This window comes from Pempheris klunzingeri, chromosome 7 (assembly GCF_042242105.1).
Source record: "Pempheris klunzingeri isolate RE-2024b chromosome 7, fPemKlu1.hap1, whole genome shotgun sequence".
Lineage (NCBI taxonomy): Eukaryota > Metazoa > Chordata > Actinopteri > Acropomatiformes > Pempheridae > Pempheris > Pempheris klunzingeri.
This window is the reverse complement of record NC_092018.1, coordinates 6837588-6859383: the sequence shown is the minus strand read 5'-3', so window position 1 is coordinate 6859383 and position 21796 is coordinate 6837588. Positions and strand designations below refer to the sequence as shown.

Genomic DNA, 21796 nt, shown 5'->3' with positions numbered 1-21796 from the left:
TAGCATAGTGGAATATGCAAAAAATGTTTAAAAAAAATCCAAAGCAAAAATACGTAAACCCTTTGCTCGGTTCATCCAGAGATACAGCTGTGGTTGTCCATGTTGCAATCCACTCTTAATACATCCCCACTGCGACCAGTCGGCGCTTCGGCTCCACAACAGAGCAAACAGAGGAAGGAAATGGCAACTCATTCCTCCGTTAACTCAGTTTATCCTGGTTGAATGAGGACAATTTTGTTCACACAAATCTTCAGGTTTATATTCTCCAAATAGTTTCAATTTGCAAAACTAACCCACAAAATTGTGTCTTTCAGCTCCTCAAACACCTTGTGGGTCAGGCGTTGAACTATAGCGCTCAGTCTGTCCATCTGTCCAGTCCAATCGACAGCCCCTCCTCCTCCCCCTCCTCCTCCTCCTCCTCCTCCTCCTCCATTCCCCTCTACTCCTTCATGATCATTATCTGTGGAGCAAGACGAAGGCCTCTAGTTTCTCTGGGATGTTTCCCCGGTAGTCGAGGCTGTGCTTGATGATGGCCCTTGCGGCTAGGCACTGCAGCGTGGTGTGGTTTATGGGCTGGATGACGTTCCTGGACAGCTCCTTCTCGTCCAGGAGGTCACAGGCCGTTTGTTGGAAGGCGTTGGTGCTGTCAAAGTGAGTCCCGCATGAAATCAGCAGGTTCATGATGTCAGGGTGGCCATTGGATGCGGCTATGTGAAGGGGACTGGTTGGAAAAGATAATAAACCTGTTATATGATCATTTGAAATTTTGAAGTATTTTCATTTACCCTCTCAGTTTACAGACAGAAAAAAATACATTCATGTTTTTAAATATTTAATATATATTGTTCCTAGTGTAAAATTAAAAGCAAGCTAATGAAAGAACAGCAAATTGTGAAAGCTGAAACAACAGTAGAAGGAAAACAAAAGGAAACAGACCTGTTGTCATCTTCATCGCGACTGTTCACGTCTGCCCCACACTCGAGAAGGATGGAGGCGACTGTGAGGGAGGGGAACTTGCAGACGGGATATCGGCCCACACAGGTTGTGTTGCGGTCGACTGCCAGGTGTAGTGGACTGTAACCGTTCTTACCACACGGCTGGAGCTTCAGGAATCTGTGAAGACGTTGAAAGATGTCAACATTTCAGTCATGGTGATAATGATTTACAAACAAATGTGAACAGCGCTATCCGAACACGGGACAATGTGGACTTCAGGTTTAACTGAAGCGCCGACGCAGATGTTCATATTTATGTACGTGCTTATTATGGATATGACTCACTGACACAAATTCACACAAGGCTTGTGGGCAGAGGAGGAAAGCATTGTTTCGTGCGACTGACACTTATGTGGCACCCTGCCTGGTGCACATTCACACAACTAAGCCAAATACAAAACAGGACATGAAAAAGACATTTTTGGAAATTAGGTAAAAAAACTGCTATATTTTGTACTGCATGAAGACAAGTTGATGACCTACCCCTACATTTTAAGATTACTGAGGCATCTTTAAAGAGATTTTCCTTATAACACAGAATTTACACAGAAACCCACCTATAGATGGTTTCCTTCTTGAAGTGGTCCTGCTCTGCGGTACACGGCACTTTCTCTAAAAGACAAATGAGGTGCAGGATGATTGACAGGGCCTTGCTGAGCTGGGCAGGGTCAGGAGGCATCGGTCCATTATGCTTAACTGCCCGCTCAATCTCCAACACGCTCTTGGAGAGGATCCCCATCAAGTCGTCAAATGACACCGATGTCCCCAGGAGCCCCTTGGCCCTGTCCTGCAGCATGAAGGAGAAGAGCTCAGCGAACGACAGCAGGCTGGAGGCGGTCATGGGGCTGAGGGGGTCCAGGTTGCTCTGCTGCATGTCCAGCGCGTACTTCCACAGATTGATACAGCGCTCAAAGTTCCCAGAGTCCGCGTAGACAGCACCTCGGTAACGGATGTAGTAAGACGTGTCCGGGTGTTGTGGGCCAAGGATTCTCTCACGGATGAGCAGCGCCTGCATGCGCATCTCATCCGGGTCAGATATCAGCCCGTCCAGCTCTTCTCTGTTTGTTACCTAGGGAGAGGATTACTCGGTCAAGACAATGGCAGGGTGCCGCAATTTTGCCAGTTTAGATTTTCCGTGTACATGCAAGGAAGGCAGGCTTTTCAGACGCAAATAGCTTTAAGACCTGTCACTGGACTGTTGCATTTTTTTCCCCGTTTCCTTTGTACCTGAAAACAGTTTCTTGTGGGAAACAGCATGGTCCTTATTGCCTGATTCTCAATTTCTTCACAGCAAATGCAAAAATGTGCAGCCTGTTTTCAACTCTAAAGGCTATAAAAGGTATGAATTTAAAAGCAGTTACCTTGCTAGAGTCTTTGCTGCCTTTACCAAAATATGACAACGTCAGCAATAATAAAACCTACAATGTGGAGTCACACTGAGATGGTGTTTGATGGAATACTCACCTCCCTGGCGTAGTCGTACGCCATGATCAGCTGCTTGGGTTCAGGTTTATGGATGATGTTGTTGCTGTCCGTGTACCTGAGGTCCATGGCCCTCTTCCAGTATTTTAAAGCTCCGAGGAGATCTCTCTTCTTGTCAACAAACGTGGCTCCCAAGAGCTCCAGGGCATCAATGCGTTCCATGTGGCTTGTCTGCAGAAGAAAAATCATAGTTTTTAATAAAAATATTCCTCCACAATAAACAGTCAATAGATTCAAAACATCATAGACACCCACACAAGACAAAATCTCTCCTTGTAAGTGACAGTAATCCTGACCTGCTGGTGCGTTGTCAGGTCGTCTACTATGTTAGTGTGGCCTGTGACGCTGGCAGAGAGCAGGGGTGTCATGCCGTAGCCGTCCTGCTCCATAGACGCTCCATACTGCAGCAACATCCGCATTATCTCCAGACTTCCCGACTCCGCACAGTCATGAAGCGCCGTGTTGCCTGTGAACAGGGGGGTCACATATCTTACAGTAAACTACAGGTTGCCTTATTTATTTTCACTGAGAGCCCAGACATAGACATGTCTCTGACTTCCAAAAAGGCTTCCATGTGCTAACAAGCCTGTTCATGAAACGCAATATTTGAGTTTATATTTCAATGTGGACTTCTTAAGAACTGCTTTAAAGTTAATGTACACGACCTCATTCATGGTGACCTTTCTGCAACAAAAGTCACCCCGAGGCTGTAACGCTACATAATCTGCAGATACATGTTGGAGATTGGATATGCACTCTGCCAGTAAAAGAGGGAATTGTGGCCAATATGTCTGCTTTATGACTACTGGGAAACCCCAGCTGGGCCACAGCATTTGTGAGCAAGCAGAGACAGTTTTACTGCTGCATATTGGGTTACAAATTGGGCATTACTTACTAAAATACTAGATACAGTATTATAAAATACATTTGGATGCATTTCATGTTGGATGTATTGAATGCCCTTAACGTTTCCACACAGATCTAAAGAGTGACAGAGCTATTGCAGCTGTTTACCCTACACACTGTCCTGTCCTGTAGAAAATATTCAAAATGGCTGCAGATCTGCAAATATCGGAATTATTGTCAATGCTACCATTGAGTCATTTAACTGTTTCACGCTCACTTCCACCCAATGATTTCCTATCTAGGTGCAACTTGTCAGGCTCACAGTATGTACATGTAATTCTGAACGCCACAGAAAACAGCAGGTCAGGCTGCCTCTAGTTTGTGTTGTGGGTGAACCTGAATAGAAGCTTTCCACTCGGGATGTCAGCTCAACTGCTGCAAACCTGTGCATGTGTAGTGTGAAAAAGCGTAGCAGTGACTTATCAGTTGGACAATATGCCCTCTCCCAACACTTATCACCGTTTTAAAAAGGTCTTGAGTTGTTTGCGTTCTGCTGGTGGGTGTGTCTCATCATAGGTGAAACCTGACGAGGTTGTGATTTAACATATTGAGGTATTCTGAACAGCCAACAACACACAATGAAGCACATTTTGAACTGTAAAACATGTATTAATGTTCTGATGATTCCTCACTGGGAAAGTGCAAACTCAATTTCAGCAACTATTCTTGTGATCAGCACTAATGCTGAAACCAAGAATTAAATGAGTCGAGTAAGTCCACCATTACCGTACTTCCTTAAGTTAAGACTGAATGTGGGTAGTTTTATAGTAGAGAAACACTAAACGCTGGATTTATAGTGTACATGTGTTCCTTGTCTTGTAAGCCTCTCTTTTAAATGGGTCAGTCAGCCTGGACCCTGGATATCAGAGTCAATCATCAACAAAACATTGTAAAAAGAAAAAAAAAAAAGGTTTATCCTGGATGTAAACATTGGTAGTCATTGTTCTAGCAGACACTTATTGATTCTATTAAGTTACAAGGAAAAAAGAGTCACACCAACAAGTAAATACCTTCAAATAAATTCATTTAACACACCTCACAGCCATCCTTACTGGCCTATCATTTCACTGTAACACTTTTGTGTAATGCTACTCTGCTGTCACTTGCCTCTAGCCTGACCACTCTCAGTACACGCAGGCTAATCCACATTCAAGCAAACGAGACCAAGCAGGGTTAGTTAGGGATTAACCATTATTTATACTCTGTGGTTTCTTGCAGAACTTCACTGATCAGATTCTTTCTTTCATCTTTCTCTTGACAATGAAAACATGGCAACAACAGCGCTGCAGCTTTTCCTCTGGTGGTTCTAGTAAGAGATAAACAAGACAAGCTGGGTTGACATTGCAGGAAATGTGTTTAACATTGGTGTTATGGTTTTGGATGGCTAAATGCTTTCAAATAGACAAGTGACAATACTGTCAGTGTTTTCATATATCTAATACCGTTTGCTCCAAAGAAATATTATATCTTTCATTGTTATATTTCCATAAATGTTCCACAGGTTTTGATACCTTTTCTGGGTGAATATAATCGATGTAAAACATCAACAGTGTTATGGATGTGGCATGTATGTCTAGCTTTGTTTGTCTGGATGATAAATTCCCTTCCACAAACAACACAAGTTAATCCAGAAACTTAAGAAATTCTCTCCAATTCCAGGGATTAGTCTGAATACTCATTATGTCCCTAAAAACAGAATTTAGGCTACCTTAAGCTCAAGTGAGGAGCGCACCTCAGTAATGGATGTTATCCTGCAGGAAGAGAACTGATCGCAGCCATTTAAGCAATTCAGTCAGCTGTGATTGTGGTGTTGTATCCATTTTTTTCCATAACTTGCTGGTCTTCCTCCATCAACACAATGTTCATTGTTTTCGGAAATTTCTCATTCCATATCTAATATTACTCATCTACTCCTTCCTGTTGGTTCAGCTGTTATGGGAAAGGCACTAGTGTGAAGAATGAGCCAGTAAGGGCACTTTCCACCTCAATCATCACACATGATATTGGGAGTGTAGGAGATGGGCTCTCAAGTTTGACACAGTCGTGCATGAGGAACACAGACGCCACATAAATAGCCATATTTTGAGAGTATTATGCATCGGAACAAACTGAGCGTACTGATGGCCAGAGAAGAGAACTATGGTTTCCTACCAAGAAAACCGGTCAGTTTTAAAATCCACTGTAACAAACATGAATTCAAGCTAACCACAGCTGCTATGCTCCATGAAAGAAGAAACAATACACATTTTCCAGCCTTTTTTAGACAGTAGTCAAATGTTTGATACACAAAATCATTTAAAAGCAGGATATCATGTCAATGTTCTTCTTTTCAAGCAGTCCTTTGGTCTGTCTTCTCATAAAAGACAAAAGTCTGCACAACAGATGGGCACAAGTTTTCATGTATTTATAAAAAGCCCATCTAAGGAGAAAACAAGATCTTTCGGACACACCCACTGAAACAGGCCACGCTGACGTAGTCATCATCGTAGCTTTCCATTGTGAATCAAGGAGTTCATGTTATTCTGTTGAGTCATGTCAAATGAAAACATGCAATGTTCCCAACTGATTATAGTATGTACATCAGTTCCCTGTATGTCATCACCTGAGATGTATGTGGATATTTTACCTGTTTTATTTTCTTTCCTAAAAAATGACTTGGTAGAAGATCAATAAAATAATGTTATCACGTTTTTATCATTTGTCTATATTTAGACTATATTAAACTTTGAATTGTACTAATCAGCAGAATCAGTTTCTTATCTCAGGGTCAGAGATGATGTGAATAAAGCATTGATCCTTGCTGACAGCAGTGAGTGTGCTTCCCACTCACCTTTTACACTCTTCCTGTTGACGTCTGCACCTTTCTCCAGCAGGTACTGCGCTATATCCTTGTGTCCCTTGTAGCAGGAAATCATGAGACACGTGTGGCCGTGTCTGTTGGCCACCTCCAGGTCAGCTTTGTGCTCCACCAGGTATTTCACAATGTCCAGGTGGCCGTCAAAGCAGGCTGCCCTCAGGGGTGTGGAGTTGGTCAGGGTGGTGCTATTCACTGAGGCTCCGTGGCCCAGCAGGGACTGGACCACCTTCAGGTGACCCGCCGCCGAGGCGGCCCACAGAGGGGGCGCTCCCTCGATGGTCTCCCCGTCAAAGTTCACCGACCCTCCGACCTCAACCGGAGCGCTGCAGCACTCCAGCAGGTACTCTACCAGGTCCAGGTGGCCGTACCGGGAGGCCATCAGGAGCGGGGTGGCCCCGTTCGTCTTCTCGCCCATCAATTTGGTCACCTCGTGTCCATCTTTGTTCTCCAGTAGTTTCTGAAGCAGCCGGAGCTTCCCGTCCCTGGCTGCGTTAAAAACCGCAGTCTTTAAATCCATTTCTGGGCGCTAGAGTCACTGATAAATAAAAAGGCAACGGTGTCCGTGAAACAGTCGGTCAACAATAACCGGAGGTGTATGTTAAACGCTGCCGTGGATCAGTGGAGCTCGGGACCCTTTGTTTACAACAAGCTCCGACTTTTTGCTAATAGTAAACCAACTAACGTTAGCTAGCGTTTCGGTTAAAACAAACCCCACACAAAGTCCTGAATTTCTTTACTTCCGCTCTTTAAAATGGGCATCACCGGCCAATGTTTAACTCTAGTAAAAACTCAGACATTTGAGACGACCCTTGGTCCAGTAATACATTTGTCGCCGAGTTAGCAAGGTGGCTAGTCAACTTCCTTGAACGACGTAGCTAACCGACTAGCTTCGCTTAGCCGAAATACTTCAGACCTCTTCAAGCATCGTTCAACCGACACTCACCCACCGACAAGTCTTCCCCTTCGACAAGCTGTACTCCATCAGCCCTGCTTGTCATTGTTCCTCAACACACCCCTGAGACATTATTAATACTCTCTATCGGAATACAGAAATCCACCCCCACCCGATACACCGTGCTACTGCTAGCTTAGCCTGGGAAAACGACGCTGGGTTTCTCGTTGGGCTGAACAAGCTGGGGATATCCCCGGTGTCCCACTCGTTTGCCTTCACACACACACACGTAGAGAAACAGGCGACAGTCGTTACCATGAAAATAAAGAATTACAGCCGTCCGTGTGGCCGCTCAGCAAGCTTGCACGACAATAATCTGGGCGAAGGGGAAGGTAAATAGGGAAGGCTATCTATCCACCCACGGCTCGACCGGATGATCACGACTCAGTTTCTGTCAAATCGCAAAACCAGCGCACTGGCTCACATGATTGACGTGTGACCGACCAATCACAGAGCTGCTAGCCTGTGACGTAACCGCGACATAATACAACAAAGAGATTGCTGTACCTGGGAATTTCAAAAGAAATGTCTACCGTGGAAAGGGAAAACAACGTTAAGCTTAAAATAAATACCGTGTATCTGCAGAATCAAGAAATTCTTTGAAATATTTTGTATGCAAAAGCTGACAGCTATGGCTTTGATTATATCACTCCCTACAGGATGAAAGGAGCATGACCACAGGAAGTATCCAGAAACTTCATCTCACTGAAAACCGAGTGTTTATAATTGATGATTGCATAAAAGCATACCCCGAAAGTTTAAAAGAAAGTTTATTGAGCCACCCCCAATAACTTAACAAGCTCCCAGAATGCCTCAGAGCTCAATCTGAGTCCAAAAGATGACCCAAAGAGCAACAAAGTGTAATGACAATGCTGCACCACTTACCAAAACTAAACATATGGTGAGAAGGGAAAGCATAAAAAAGGAAGGCAAGCCAGAACCAATTAGTGTCAATAATAATAATAATTATAATAATAAATCTTTTAGTTGTTTAACATGTCTCTAGAAATCAGTTCTCAATTAAACAAGACCAAAGGATATGTTTAAAGTGGGTAGTTGTTTTGGGGTTGCATGAAAGTGTCTTTGCCATAAATATAGGAGTTATCCTTGTGACAAACTTCTCACATTAAAACAGTGAGGTCTTCTAGCTTTTCCAGGAAATGATCTGATCTCATTCATCATCACATCACATCATGTGCTGTGCAAATCTACGAAAACATCAAATATGACCTTAAGTCATTCTTGTCTGGTATTTCATGTTTCAGCCACACCTGTGTCCAAGAGCTATAGTAGTTGCTAGATTTCTTTTTTTTTTTTTTTTTACTATTAATGATTCCTGGCCAGGTGGAAGCCTGCAACTACTACACATAGTTCATGTTTTCATGTTTAGTATTTATCTTTCAGTATTGCTAATTGATAGGTGATGAAAAACTGAAGAGGTATAGTGGACAAGGCTAGAACCGATCATTTTGAATAGAGACTTATGAGATGTTTAAATATTCTTTCCTGTTCCTTTAGAAAATGAACTGAGAAGTCATCAGTCAGAAGGGGGGGGGGGAAATCAAATGACAACTACAACTCAAAGGTACAGGAATTGTGTTATATTCAGGGTTCGTACAGCTTTTTAAGAGTAAAATTCATGCACTTTTCAAGCATTTCGAGGTACCTCAACTAAAACAAACTCAATTCTCTCAAAGTTGTTACCATCACATCTCGACAGTACAACGGCAAATTGTGAAAAATACAGTCTTCTCTTTATACCCACAGCAATCACTGTATATTACCACTTTATTTTAACAGCTGTTCATATTAAATTTGACCAGGATTATTCAGTTCTTTCTATGGTTTACATGAGTGATTGTGTAGTGGGAAAACCAGAGTATGGTGAAAATCAAGCACTTTTCCAAACCTTGAAAACAAAAATGTTAAAAATCAAGCATTTCACAAACATTCAAGACTTTGTACGAACCCTGTATATTCAAACAGTATTTTGCAAAACATGAATTTTACTGTAGCGCTGTATAAAACCAGGAGGACAATTTCAGCCCACAGGATAAATAAGTTGTTACACTTCAAACTTCAAAGGCAGAAATAGATATAACGTTGCAAGGGAGTCAGTGAAAGACAAAGTTTTTATAACAAGTTGATGCACTTACAATTGCTGGCTTTGCCACATAACACACAAAATGTGTTATTTTCAAAACAAGAATAATATTAGCTATTTCTCCCACTCACACTGAGTCACATAGATGAACTGAAGAAGCCTTTACTGGACATTTGTAGGAACTAATTTACTTAGATGTGGTCCAACTGAAACCTGACTTTACCTACAATGTCTAATGGAGCAAATGGGATCTAAAACGCAAAAACTGACTTTCATTTTATCTATTTAAATTGGCTGCAGTCACTCATCTGCATCTCTCAGTCCAATCCTTCAACCTTAATATCAACTGTTTCAAGCTAATATTAGATTCAAAGGATGTCTTACTCTGTACAGCATACTCCCATCTAATAACTCATCTAAAATGTCAAAGCTGACAAAAGCAAACACAATATCTAGTCTTTCTCACTTAATACAGTGAGTTTTAATAACAGAACAACAATTGCAACAGTTTTTTTCATAATCAAATGTTACGTTTGTGGTGATACACTCTTTGTCTTGCCAGAGTGGTTTTAGAGACCCAATGCTCTGCACATAAGGAAAGAAATTCTCCCTGTACATTACGAGCACATTTAGTCACAACATCCACTCCCTTGGTCATTTCAGTGCACAGTTTGGGCTGAAAAAATGAACAGATCAGGGAGAGAGGGTATGAAATAATGAGGGAAGAAAAAGGACACAAATAAAATAAGAACAGATTTAGAAATCATTTCCAATACCTAAAGTATTTAAGGGTTTCTTTAACTATATGATCAGCTGCTTGAACTGACTCCAGTACAGATAGTTACAAGCACCACAAGCAAGCCTTTCTTCTGGTTTTCACTTTTACCCCTCAACACACCTTTTTGACCAAGACTCACATGCATAAAGTTTGTGAGAATAGCAGTGCTGCATGAGGATGAAATGTCAGATTGTACGACCTGGCAGTTTGATATGACCCAATTTCCAATGAGCACCGATATTCTAATCCACTCTATGCACACGAGCCCACATACAAATAAAGAAAGCGATGAATCAGATCCCAGGGTTCAGAGACTGTTACGATCCAACGCGTGTTGTAGTGGTCTTCTTATCAGAGAAGAAGCTTCTCAGCAGGACCACCTGACTGATGCTGACCACCAGAAGGATGATGGCTTCTCCGATGGACCAGAACGCAACACGGGTGTTGAGGTCCTCCGCCCGACTACGTCCCTGGGCCTCACGGAGGCGGAAGTGTGTCTGGTAGTCGATGACTGACTTCAGGGCCTCATGGATGGAAACGCAGGCTGATTCCATCTGGAAATGGTTAGAAAAAAAAAAGAAGCCAAGACCCAGATAAGATATTATGGCTGGAAGTTGAAAAAAAGACAAATGACTACGAAGATACTTTTAACTTTGATCCACAAACTAGAGGGAACTTAAGGAGCAAAAAAATTCAACATTAAAACATCCTTCCAGTTGTAAAATGAAGAGATATAAATCTAATCATTTTTGACCTCACAACCATGAAGGATTTGGAATGAGGTGCCCAACTAGTTTGTGACTATAAAATATTAAATTTGCTGGCGTAAGTAGTTGAAATGGGTGTTGTAGTTAAAGAGAAAGACTGCAGAAATATAGGAACAAAAAACATTATTGATTATGACAAATGTGGGCGCTAAATAAAAGAAAGAAGAACTGAGCACACCCAGACAGATGTTCCAGTCATATGGCAGGTCAAACCCTCTTTTTGAGTTGAAATTGGGTGAAACATCCAAACCATAACAGATGCAATGACACCAACAGTAAAGTGAGAGACGTGGAAAACTGTATCGTATCGTGTTACACACATTGCTGTCTGGAAAAATTAGCCTGTAGTTTATTAATCAGATAAAATAAAATAAACATTGCGTCAGTAAACAAAACAAAAATCCTGTATTCAACTGCTTGTTGTGTACAGTCTTAAAATTATGATAACCTGAAAGAAATGGCTTCTTCACACACAAACATGCAAATGCATATGATTTTATGCATTCTCACACGTGCAGCTCACCTGGGTGAGAGCAGTGACTCTGTTCTCATTGGGGAAGAGTGGAGGGTCATCGCCGACCTGGAAGTCAAAGTAAACCGTCTTGTGTGTGAAGGTGGAGAACTCATTACTGAAGCAGAACTTGTAGGTGCCATTCTTGGCTGCAGTGAAGGTAAAGCTGTCATATTGCTTCTTCATCTCCTTGTAGAGTGTAGTGCCATCTGGGTCCTCCAAACGACAGTCCACATCGTAATGGCCACCGGTCACCACCTGGCAAAACATAAAGACAAGGACGACCATCATTTTGGTAACATGGCGACACAATATTTTCCTGCCAGGCCACTATGGATTGTGTCGAGTTGTACAAGGATGAACAATATGGACAAAACTCATGACATCACGTCCAAATCAGTCAAATGTTGAATCTTATAATTCTCAAAAAATATCCCAAACTGTGACAGATTTTAGTCACATTTAGGCATGGGAACTATGAAAGACAATAATCACAACACAATGAATGGAAGACTATAAATAATACATTTAATAATGAATTATCATGTAGCCACTGGAAAGAAGCAACACAGCAGCTTTGGGGGGTCTACTACTATCTAATTTCAATAAGGACAAATTTAATAAAAGCTTAAGGTTAAATACCGCTATCTCTGAGGGCAGTTTATTACGGTTTTATTATTGGTTTTAATAGTTGCCTCGAAATTACAGTTTCGTAAGTTTAGCTTGTTACAGAAAAGAACAAGGAACATTTAGAACCACTGTTGGATCACTGGTGTAAAGACAGCAGGATATCTTAAACAGAATAACAAAGACAGAACAAAATATACATAAATCTGCTTACTCGTGCAATATTCAGGTTTAGATGATGGTAGCCAATGAGATACAAATTTTGCTTGTGTGGACAAAATTAATCTGCTTGAGCATCCAGGCTTCAGTAAAGAACACAATGGGGAAAAGACAGACAAGAACCTCCTGTGTGTAAGGGAAAGTTTATTTTTGAGTTTATTTGAGAAAGCTTACCATGTACTCATGAGCCAGACCACTGCTGATACAAAACAGTTTCTAGCCCTGTGGTGTTAATCTTTCAAATCTGATTTTGCCTTCAATAGAACTATCTATTCAACATCCATTCAGGACGCTTAAAAGGGCTGGAGGGCTGAGGTTTGGGACTAAAGAAGACCTACGCACCTGAAACTCCAGTGTACACTTGGTACCGATGATGATGTCCTCGTAGAAACACTGCTTGGCGTTGTCTGGCAGCTCAAAAGTGAGCTCGGAGCCCAGCACCCACCCACAGAGAAGCTGGGCCCACAGCACCTGCAACAGCACCCGAAAGGATCCGTACATCCTGAAGACCGAGAGCCAAGCTTCAAAGTGAAAAACCTGAGCGGACCGGTTGACATAAACATTAGCAGACATCAAACTAACATTAACACCGAGGTTGACAAGAAAACAAAGACAAAAACGGTGACAAAGCAAACCCGGACACTGATATTAACGACTACTTGTTAGCTTAAAGCTAACTAGCTAGCTAACTGGCTGGCCTTTATATTTTACAGCGGAAAGCCACTTAGAATCTGTGACATTTTCTCATGGCTTGTATATTCGTCTGTTGTGGAGCTCACTCTAGTCATTGAACTTAAAGTCAATTCAAACATTAACACTTCTTAATTCATTATTTTGTTTCAGTCAAGAATTAGCTACTCACCTTAAAACGCTCACCCGGATGCGAGTAGTGCTAAGTAACGTATCACAAGCGTGACACCTCATTGGCTGTCACCTGTGAAAGCCCGCCCCCTAACCGCGCTCTTATTGGTCAGAAAAGAAGAAGAGGAGACGCCATTGAGATCACGTGGGTCACGTCCACATACATGGGAAGCTTCTCTTCCTTCTTCATCATCACTACAACGTGGCTGATGCATATCAAACTGAGGCCAGATACAATACTGTAAAGTTGTGTTTGGCATTTCAAGTCATACCGTAAATTTATTGAATCAAAAAAATGTACAAATACAAAAATGTCAAATAATTTCAGTTGTGGCTGTAGAAGGAGACCAGAATCATAATCAATTATGACATTAATGCAGCCTCCAGGTATAACAACATTTTCTAAGACTTATTGCATCTATACAAATGCATGAGAACAAAACACAGGGAAACAAAATATGAATATCAATCCATCCATCCATTATCCATACCGCTTATCCATCAGGTATACAGGTTGTGCTATCTATGACACTCATATTTTTATCTCTCTCATCTCCTCAGTCCTGCAAACACCCCAGGTTCAAGCCTGCTGTCTCCTGCTTCTTTGTGTTTGCATGTGAGCCACTGATCTTGCTGAAAACTGGTTGTTGCCACCACAGACTTGTTGAATGTCCATCCTTTCGTACTTTGTGTTCTGCAACTGCTGTACAATAATTTAACAGAAAGTACTATGTTATCTTATCCTCCCCTGTGTTGTCAGACTTTTGCAGTTCTCCAGTAAGACAACCAATTATTTGTAGGAATGGACTATCTCTGTGTGTATATCAGGGTCGCTTTGTCCTTAAAAGTAAGTTGGGGAATGTTTTGTCCTGTAGCGTTGTGGTCAAACTCAGTTGCCTTCACACCAACATCTAGAGAAACACTTCTTACGGCCTGAGCATACAGCCATGGCAATTGGTATGGAGTCAGACACACATTGTTTTTTTGACTGCTGCTGCTTATTGTATAGGCTACTGTCTATGCTCTTGTTCTTTTCATGTTTCATGTTCTTTTCATCTGATCACTCACATCACTTGATCTATTCCTCCTGAGTGTGTAACAAATGGCAGCAGGGCACCCGTAGATGTATTAATAAATGATAATAGATTATCCTCCTGAAAACCCCACCCGTGCATGATGCGCGCTGAGTGCGCACTCTCGATATTTGTGAACACACGTCTGACCCAAGACAAACTCTCGCGTGAACTGGCAGTGAGAGATTACAGTGCACGGAGGGCTGGAGAGACAAAACAAAAGCCACACATTTCAACCCACAGGCGCTGGTCGCTTTTTATTATTTTGTAAGCCAAAACCAAGTTTGATTGATTTTTCGTACCGATTGCCGTTTAAGGAGGATATTATATTAGTTTTGCACCATGCCCAGTAGCACGTCTTTGCTGGAGGCCGACGAGGGAGAGTCCGAGGTCCCGCCGCCGCTAGTGCACGCTTTCGCCGGTATGGGCCTTGAGGAGCACCACGGCACCCAGAGCCAAACCCCCGAACAAGCAGATGAGAGTCTCTCCTTTCACCACCACAGCCACCAGCTCACCCCGGTTTCCCATTTCAACCTCCTCGGTACGGTCCTAGACTTGAAGCCCCTGCACCGGCCGCCCTCGGGAGATGAGGTGAACATGACGGCGGCGCCCGAAGACGAAGAGCCAGAAGCTGTAGCCGCCACCGACTCCTCGGGCTGCACCGGTAGCTCGTTGCTAGTTCAGGCCCACCGTCACCAACACCTCCCAGCGGGGCCGGGTGGCTCCGTGATGCCGTCCGGGATGGAGCCGCCGCACGTCGAGACGGTCTTGTTGTACAACGGAGACGAGCGGGATGAGACCGGGGTCGGCGGCAGCGCCCTACCGCCGGCTGGCAGCATGGCGATGCTACCGCTCGGCGTGTATGGGGAGTCGGGCTACGAGGCCGAGCCGGCGCTCTTGGCTCGGCGAAAGAGTGTCAACACGACCGAGTGTGTGGCGGTGCCGAGCTCCGAGCACGTCGCGGAGATCGTGGGCAGGCAGGGTGAGTCGTTACTGTGTTTCGGGGGGGTTTGGTCGGATTCGTCAGGCTAACCTTAAGTTAGGACAAACTTGGTGGGAAGACAGTTCAACAGCAGCTACGTTGAAGTCAGCGAAATGGGAATTAAAAACCTGAAATGATTACGACAAAGTAAATAAGTAAATAAAACGTGTATCTTAATTGTAGTTTATTATGAGAAGTTAGGCTAACGTCAGCTAGCGTTAACTGATAACTTGTTGTCAGCTACATTACCACTAACGAGTACGCGCTATTTTACTAAATCAACGCTAGTCATCATTTTACAGATCACACATTGTTATAGAACGTCTGCATAGTTCTAAATAGTTTTAACATGAAAAAATAATCTGTAATAAAGCCAAACTGTCATTTTGAATCTTCAGCTACAACAGTTGGCTAAGGTTAGCTTGAAATCAGCTAAGCTAACTGTTAGCTTAGCACTTATCTGGGTCAACACCACCGTCGCCCAACACCCTCCACAAAAGTTTACATCACAAGTTTTATAAACCAGCAGGTCCGTCTGTGGGCTCTCGCATCGACACCTCGTCTGTATTATGGGTGTTTTGTCTGTGCTTCGCTGACAGTGAGCCTGTCCTCAAGCCGTGCCATGTCGTGCTAAACCGGGCTTGGCTTTGTCTCGGAGGAGAGCATGCAGAGCCGTGTGTTTGGTCACCATTGCTCTGCCACATCAGCTGCACATTATAGTCAGCTCTGTGACATAACCAAGAGATCTGAGGTTCCGCCAAGCACGACTGGCTTTACTTGGATGTCCAACGCCTTCTATCTGGTCTTTTACATAAACTTTGCGTGGCTCAATGGTAGGGCTGGGAGAGTGTTATTATGTCCTATTTGAGATCAGTTGGGGGAGGGTGCACATACTGCAGTGTTGACAACAACAGGAAATGGCTCTGGTAATGATGTTGGACTCTCAACCGCAGCTGAAGGGAATATTTAATGTATAAGCTATGTAACTTTTAGATGGCTTAAATGAGTACAAACTTAAAGTGTGTGCGAGTCGTTATCCTTTACTCGCTCAACTAGTATTAAAGTTTAACATTAACATTAAATGTGGTACATTTTTTAAAACTGAATCAGAAACAATCCAACTTACCCTCATTTTTCCTTGTCTCTTCTTAACCTGCTTCTGTGACAGGCTGTAAGATTAAGGCGCTTCGAGCCAAGACCAACACTTATATTAAGACGCCAGTGAGGGGAGAGCAGCCTGTTTTTGTTGTGACGGGGAGAAAAGAAGATGTGGCCATGGCAAAGAGGGAGATCCTCTCCGCAGCAGAACACTTCTCCCTCATCAGAGCCTCTCGAAACAAGCCCGGCCCTTTGTCTGCTGCAACCGGTCCAGGGACCCCCTCTCTACCTGGACAGACGACCATTCAGGTCAGCAAGAGTGTGATTAGGAGTCGGTGTCGTTCAGCGTTAAAGATCTTAAAATAGATATTCTTATGCAGTGAATCACTTCAAGTGCTGTTGCTCTAACAACTAAGTGTTGTGTATGTTACTGTGCAAGTACATTTGTTTTGTAAAGGAGGCTCTCTTTATTTTCAGTGTTTATAGCTACCTTGTGTCATTTCAACCCTACAGGTGCGGGTACCATATCGTGTTGTAGGGCTGGTCGTTGGTCCCAAAGGTGAGTTTATTAATTCACCCTGTGTGACACATAAGTGTTGTTTGCTCCAGTCGCTGGGCCTCGTGTTGTAAAGAGAGTTCATAAGATTTCACCAGTTAATGTTTGAGTGGAGAAACAATGAGTTTCTACAATAATAGCAAACTTGGGGACAGACAGGTGTGTGCCACATCGTGATTTATAGAGAAATGATGCGTTTTATGACGGCAGAACAAGTCTCACTTCCTCAGACTTCTGAAGGTGTCGGCCAAGTCTGGTTCATCAAGCAGAGTAAATCGTTTATACGTAACAGGCTTGTGTTTCTTTCAGAGCATTCAAAGAGAAACTAGTGCACTGTCCGTTATTGCTGCTCGCACCGCTGTCGCAGGACATGCGTGTTCATGCACACACATCTGCGGTAGAAAGGCTGCCATCTTGGAGAAGGGGTTATTTGTGGTCGCCGTATTGGAGTTTTCTTTTAAACATTTTCTTTTCATAATATCTTTAACATTTCACATCCAGACAACTTCACAGTCGACACTTCATTTACATGATTCCCTAGCCATACACCCGCCAAGTCACACACTCTCCTTCCTTTTTATAGTTAGATTTAATTAGTTAATTGTCTGTTGGATTACCTAATGTACTTTTTTGGTAGCTTACAACTTCTGAGAGAGTTTTGATATGCAGAGCTCCACTCCAGAAGGTTTTGCTCTCAGAGTCCTGAAGCCCTTGCCCTGTTGACATTACCACCTTAGTGTCAGAAAGCCCTGGGGTTGATTTGTAAATTTTCACTGCAGAAGTTCTCAACCATGTGGCATTTGGCTCGAGAGGTAACACGTCAAAATGACAACAAATTTGAAACAAGAGAGCATCTTGCCATGGGATCACAACAGCTGCAAAGCCAAACCAGTGTGCACAGTACAATGCAACACATGACACGATAGAAGGAAGTTTGTTGAAACAGATGAACTTATTTATTCAATATGCCCAACCATCGTCGTATAGTTAGGAACATCCAAGTCAAAGGTACAAGACTGTTTACATAATTATTATTGACAGAAAGACTGAAAGACCCGCTCATCCCATAAACCGCTGCGAATGATACCTTCCCACCGGCTTCCAACCTAACGATGGTTTAGCACACTTCTTCATTCTTTATCATCATTATAGTGTTCATATTGGAAATAATAATGTTGTAATTTTGTGGTGTATTTGTGGATATAGTGCTTCATATAGTGAATAGTATAGCATATAGTGTTGTCACCGACATGGTACAGCGCTTCGTTCCTGACTGCAATCACAGCTTGGGTGTCATCGGTGCTGGTTCCACCGAATCCACAAAAGTGTATCGGCGAAGAACTGGTGGATCAGATATAAGGTAATAGCGTTTTTTAATAAAGGTGAATATCTGGGTTTTGTCAGAGTTGCGTAGGATAAGTAGTCAGCTAGGTATGTTAGTAGTTATTTATAAAGCAGTCTCACTAGCTGACATGATTTTCAGGGGTGCGGTAAACATTGCATCAATCAGAGATGTCACTGATGCACTTAAGGATTGTGGGTCGTGAAGTACTTCTTCATGATGTTGTGAAATAAACAAAGTGACAACGTACATTGTTTGCTGTGGGTATAAAGGAATTCTGTAAGCTTTATTTGTCACAGTTGCATTTGAAAATCTGAAATCTTGAAATTTTGGTTAAGGTACCTTGACATTGCTAAAAAGTTGCTTGAATTTTAATTTTAAAAAGCTGAATGGACCCTGTCCAATATATAGTGTTGACGTTTGAAAATGTTCCTACACTAGACTGAAACTCACGGTCTTGTGGTTTGGTGGTATGCGCTCTAGCGAGCTGAGTCACCAGGACAGCCTGCAGTTCACTGCTATAATTATTGCACTGCGTGTCCTCCAGTTTTAATGTTGGAGGAAACGTGTGCTCTGAAAATATACAATTCTTATCATTTGACTGAGCGGTCTTAAGTATTGCCCTGCTTGGGCCAATTTGTCAATTAGACACAATCTTATTAAGCTGTAGTTGATGAGCAACAATTAAGAATACAGATCTGCTCATGTTTCTTTTTAGATTTTCTCCAGCTAATGTATTTAGCACTGTCAATACTCTTGTTGCACTCTTGACATTCATGTAGCCGTGTGACCAGAGCAGTGATTTAAATTTAGTGTTTAACTTACTTTTCTTTTTAAAGTACAAGGGTCTTGGTCTGGTCATATCTTTCAGGGGCAACCATCAAACGTATTCAGCAACAGACCCACACCTACATTGTGACACCAAGTCGTGACAAGGAGCCAGTGTTTGAGGTCACTGGGATGCCAGAGAACGTGGACCGAGCGAGGGATGAGATAGAGGCCCACATCGCCCTCCGCACAGGAACCTGCGGAGGCATTGAGGCTCCTGGTGTTGACAACAATGACTTTCAGTTTAACGGGACAGACGTCAGCTTTGAGAATTCTGCAGCATCGGTTGGGATGGGGGAGGCTGGCTGGCTTCATGCAGGTGCATCATCACCGAGTGGTGGTGGCGGTGGTGGTGGTGGTGGTGCTGCTGCTGCTGCTGCTGCTGCTGGTGGTGGTGGTGGGCTGCTGCCAATGGGCGTCAATGGTACTCAGCGAATCAATAGCAATATTAACAGTGGTGTCAGGATGTCTTCCACCTACCGCAACGATAGCTCCAGTTCATTGGGCAGTGGCTCCAGTTCAGCTGATTCTTTCTACGGCAACAGCAATGGTAACCGGATGGCAGATTTCAGCCCAACCTGTGCTTTTAATGCCAATGCTAACAACAACAACAGTAACGGCGCCAGTACAAGTTTTTGGTTTGGCGACAGTCTTCTTCCCGTGGGGTCTGAGGAGCTTGTCAGCCTGGGAGGTGGAAGCTCCTCCACTGGATTTGACCCATTAACTATCTCCACTGCCCAAGCCCCGCACCCTGCTACACAGCCACAAGTCTGGAGCTCCTTTGTGGACCACCAAACCCTCCAGGCCTTCGATGCTCGTCAGTCTCAGGTATGTGAAAGTCAGTGGGAGCATACAACTTAGAGCCTCATGTACTATAATCATCCCACAGTTAAAACAATTTAAGTGTGAGCAGTGTACTGTACAGGTATGGATACACAAACTGTTTAGTTTAAATATGTAATCCCAGAATCTACCCATTGGCATGTGCTTCTATGTCAAACTTTACTGTTGTGATTAGTGATATAAGTGGAAAATTGATATTCATGGTGATGTAAACTTCTTCCTGGATGCATGCACAGATCAGGTTGCGGGTGGTGCTCAACACATTTCAGTTTTAACAAAAATGTTTTGTTCATGGCAGTTGTCATTTGTGTGTACAGCTAACTTTTTCCCGGCCCAGGAAATGCATCAATGGACAATTACACTAATTAGGAAATTTATGAAACCGTAGTTTTGAGACTTAGACGGGCATTTTTAAGATGCTATATTTTTTACGATAATCATCTAATGACTTTTGTCATCAACTTGTCCAGACTAGTCAGCCTGGGACTCCCCGGCTCTCTCCAACCTTCTCGGGGACAGAAGCCTTGGAGCACCCTCAGGCCCAGCGTGTTCATCGAGGGCCTTTCGGCTCAGCTGGGACCCTCGATGCCCATAGGTTCCCCTCTTACAGCTCTGCCTTCTCCACTTCCAGTGAAAGCACCGCCTCCTCTTCCTCCCCTCCTGAATCCTCCCTCTCCTATCGATCGGGGCTCTTATCAGCAGGGAGAGGACAGGAGATGTGTATCCACTGTATGGATAACCAGGTGATCGCTGCCTTGGTTCCCTGCGGCCATAACCTCTTCTGTCTCGATTGTGCCACCCACATTTGCCAGGGTCCAGATGCCGTTTGCCCCGTGTGCCTGTCCCCGGTCACACAGGCCATTCAGCTCCGCAACATGTGATTTTAATCCATTTACCTTGATGGCTGACAAGGGATCAGCCTCCCCAACACTTCCAACTCATGATACGTGAGGGGAAATTACAAAACTGATCCCAAATCAGTGTCTAGGTTTGTCCTCACCCCGGTTTTGTCCAAGCTGGTGTTTGGTTGACAAAGGTGAGGAAGAGTAGGTAAATAAGGAATGATCTGTATTTAGGGCATGGGTTAGGGTGTTCAGCCCGTTCATGTGCCTGCTTTTGTGAAGTCTTCTTCCTCGATTGATCGAAGGGGGGGTTGGAAACCCTCTGTGTAGCATTGGGTGGGGTGGGATATATAAATATATAAATTTTTTTTGCTCATCATGACTTTTGATTTACATTTTATTTTCCCTACAACATGTAGTTTCTGCCTACATATATTTTTCTTAACTTGTTTTAATGTACTTTGAATTCTATTCGATGCGTGATGTTGGCTTTTGGGCCAGGGTTTTTTTTTTTTTGTCGACATCTCACAAGTTTTATCCATTTTTTAACCCTTTTTTTGCTGCTACAGTTGTTTTTATGCTGAAATATGGCCCAGCCCCTTTGCCTCTCAAATGTTGTGCTCATGGCAGGAAACTTTGAGGGGAAAAAGAAGAGATGAGTATGTTTACATATAATTTGTCCCACAGAATTTGAATGCCTACTGTAGTAAACTGGATATAATGTACACATGCTACATTATCTTGACAAATGCGACTCTATCCTAGATAATTTGCATAAATATTATCAGGCTAACAGTGTATCTTTGCTACTTAAAACAGGATATGACGTTGAAATGCTCAAGATCGTAAATCAGAATTTTTGAGCATCGCTGATAACGGCATATTGATACACATGCGAACACACCCAAGTAGGGGTTTTACACAAGTGGGTCAAACCCACAACTGCAAAGATGTCACATGACTTGTTGCTGCAGGTGTCTTTCTTTCCCAGACCAGAACCAACAAGTGGGTAACTCCTTGCAAAGTACCAGGATGTTGCACCACTTCAGTATTGCCACGTTGCTTCCATTTCTACTTTAAAAAACCTGTTTACGGTAAACTTGTGCCTGATTCCGTTCTGAGTAAACAAAAAGAAACAAACTGCTTCAGCGGACACACAGTGTTGCTCTGTCT

The 21796-nt window shown here is 43.1% G+C and overlaps 3 protein-coding genes across 5 annotated transcripts; 1 reads left to right on the top strand and 2 right to left on the bottom strand.

Annotated features, from left to right (window-relative positions):
- Positions 1-402: 402 nt before the first annotated feature.
- fem1c (fem-1 homolog c) lies at positions 403-7567 on the bottom strand. Its single transcript, XM_070833581.1, has 6 exons — positions 6214-7567; positions 2774-2943; positions 2460-2648; positions 1553-2064; positions 937-1113; positions 403-721 (listed from the first exon to the last, which is right to left on the bottom strand). The coding sequence occupies exons 1-6, from the start codon at positions 6755-6757 to the stop codon at positions 457-459; spliced, it is 1857 nt and encodes a 618-aa protein (XP_070689682.1). The 5' UTR covers positions 6758-7567; the 3' UTR covers positions 403-456.
- A 1053-nt stretch (positions 7568-8620) lies between these two features.
- On the bottom strand, positions 8621-13078 carry tmed7 (transmembrane p24 trafficking protein 7). Of its 2 annotated transcripts, none has more exons than XM_070833575.1 (4): positions 13061-13078; positions 12541-12735; positions 11365-11610; positions 8621-10628 (listed from the first exon to the last, which is right to left on the bottom strand). In XM_070833575.1, the coding sequence occupies exons 2-4, from the start codon at positions 12697-12699 to the stop codon at positions 10392-10394; spliced, it is 642 nt and encodes a 213-aa protein (XP_070689676.1). In that variant the 5' UTR covers positions 12700-12735; positions 13061-13078; the 3' UTR covers positions 8621-10391. The 2 variants fall into 2 exon arrangements, with proteins under 2 accessions (XP_070689676.1, XP_070689677.1); XM_070833576.1 differs by having other exon boundaries at positions 12541-12700; positions 13061-13077.
- A 1204-nt stretch (positions 13079-14282) lies between these two features.
- On the top strand, positions 14283-21089 carry LOC139203724 (RNA-binding protein MEX3B-like). Of its 2 annotated transcripts, none has more exons than XM_070833573.1 (5): positions 14283-15114; positions 16283-16521; positions 16726-16771; positions 18982-19766; positions 20252-21089. In XM_070833573.1, the coding sequence occupies exons 1-5, from the start codon at positions 14475-14477 to the stop codon at positions 20660-20662; spliced, it is 2121 nt and encodes a 706-aa protein (XP_070689674.1). In that variant the 5' UTR covers positions 14283-14474; the 3' UTR covers positions 20663-21089. The 2 variants fall into 2 exon arrangements, with proteins under 2 accessions (XP_070689674.1, XP_070689675.1); XM_070833574.1 differs by having other exon boundaries at positions 20413-20480.
- Positions 21090-21796: the final 707 nt, after the last annotated feature.

Bases quoted from the DNA above. Each gene is read 5' to 3' on its own strand.
- fem1c (XM_070833581.1), bottom strand. From the start codon at position 6,757: ATGGATTTAAAGACTGCGGTTTTTAACGCAGCCAGGGACGGGAAGCTC. The intron at 2,944-6,213 runs GTGAGTGGGAAG...CCCTGTTCACAG, and splicing joins CAACAGGAAGAGTGTAAAAG to GCAACACGGCGCTTCATGAC. The intron at 722-936 runs GTCTGTTTCCTT...TTTTCCAACCAG, and splicing joins CGCGATGAAGATGACAACAG to TCCCCTTCACATAGCCGCAT.
- tmed7 (XM_070833575.1), bottom strand. From the start codon at position 12,699: ATGTACGGATCCTTTCGGGTGCTGTTGCAGGTGCTGTGGGCCCAGCTT. The intron at 11,611-12,540 runs GTGCGTAGGTCT...ATGTTTTGCCAG, and splicing joins AGTGTACACTGGAGTTTCAG to GTGGTGACCGGTGGCCATTA. The intron at 10,629-11,364 runs GTGAGCTGCACG...AACCATTTCCAG, and splicing joins GAGTCACTGCTCTCACCCAG to ATGGAATCAGCCTGCGTTTC.
- LOC139203724 (XM_070833573.1), top strand. From the start codon at position 14,475: ATGCCCAGTAGCACGTCTTTGCTGGAGGCCGACGAGGGAGAGTCCGAG. The intron at 15,115-16,282 runs GTGAGTCGTTAC...CTTCTGTGACAG, and splicing joins GGAGATCGTGGGCAGGCAGG to GCTGTAAGATTAAGGCGCTT. The intron at 19,767-20,251 runs GTATGTGAAAGT...CAACTTGTCCAG, and splicing joins TCGATGCTCGTCAGTCTCAG to ACTAGTCAGCCTGGGACTCC.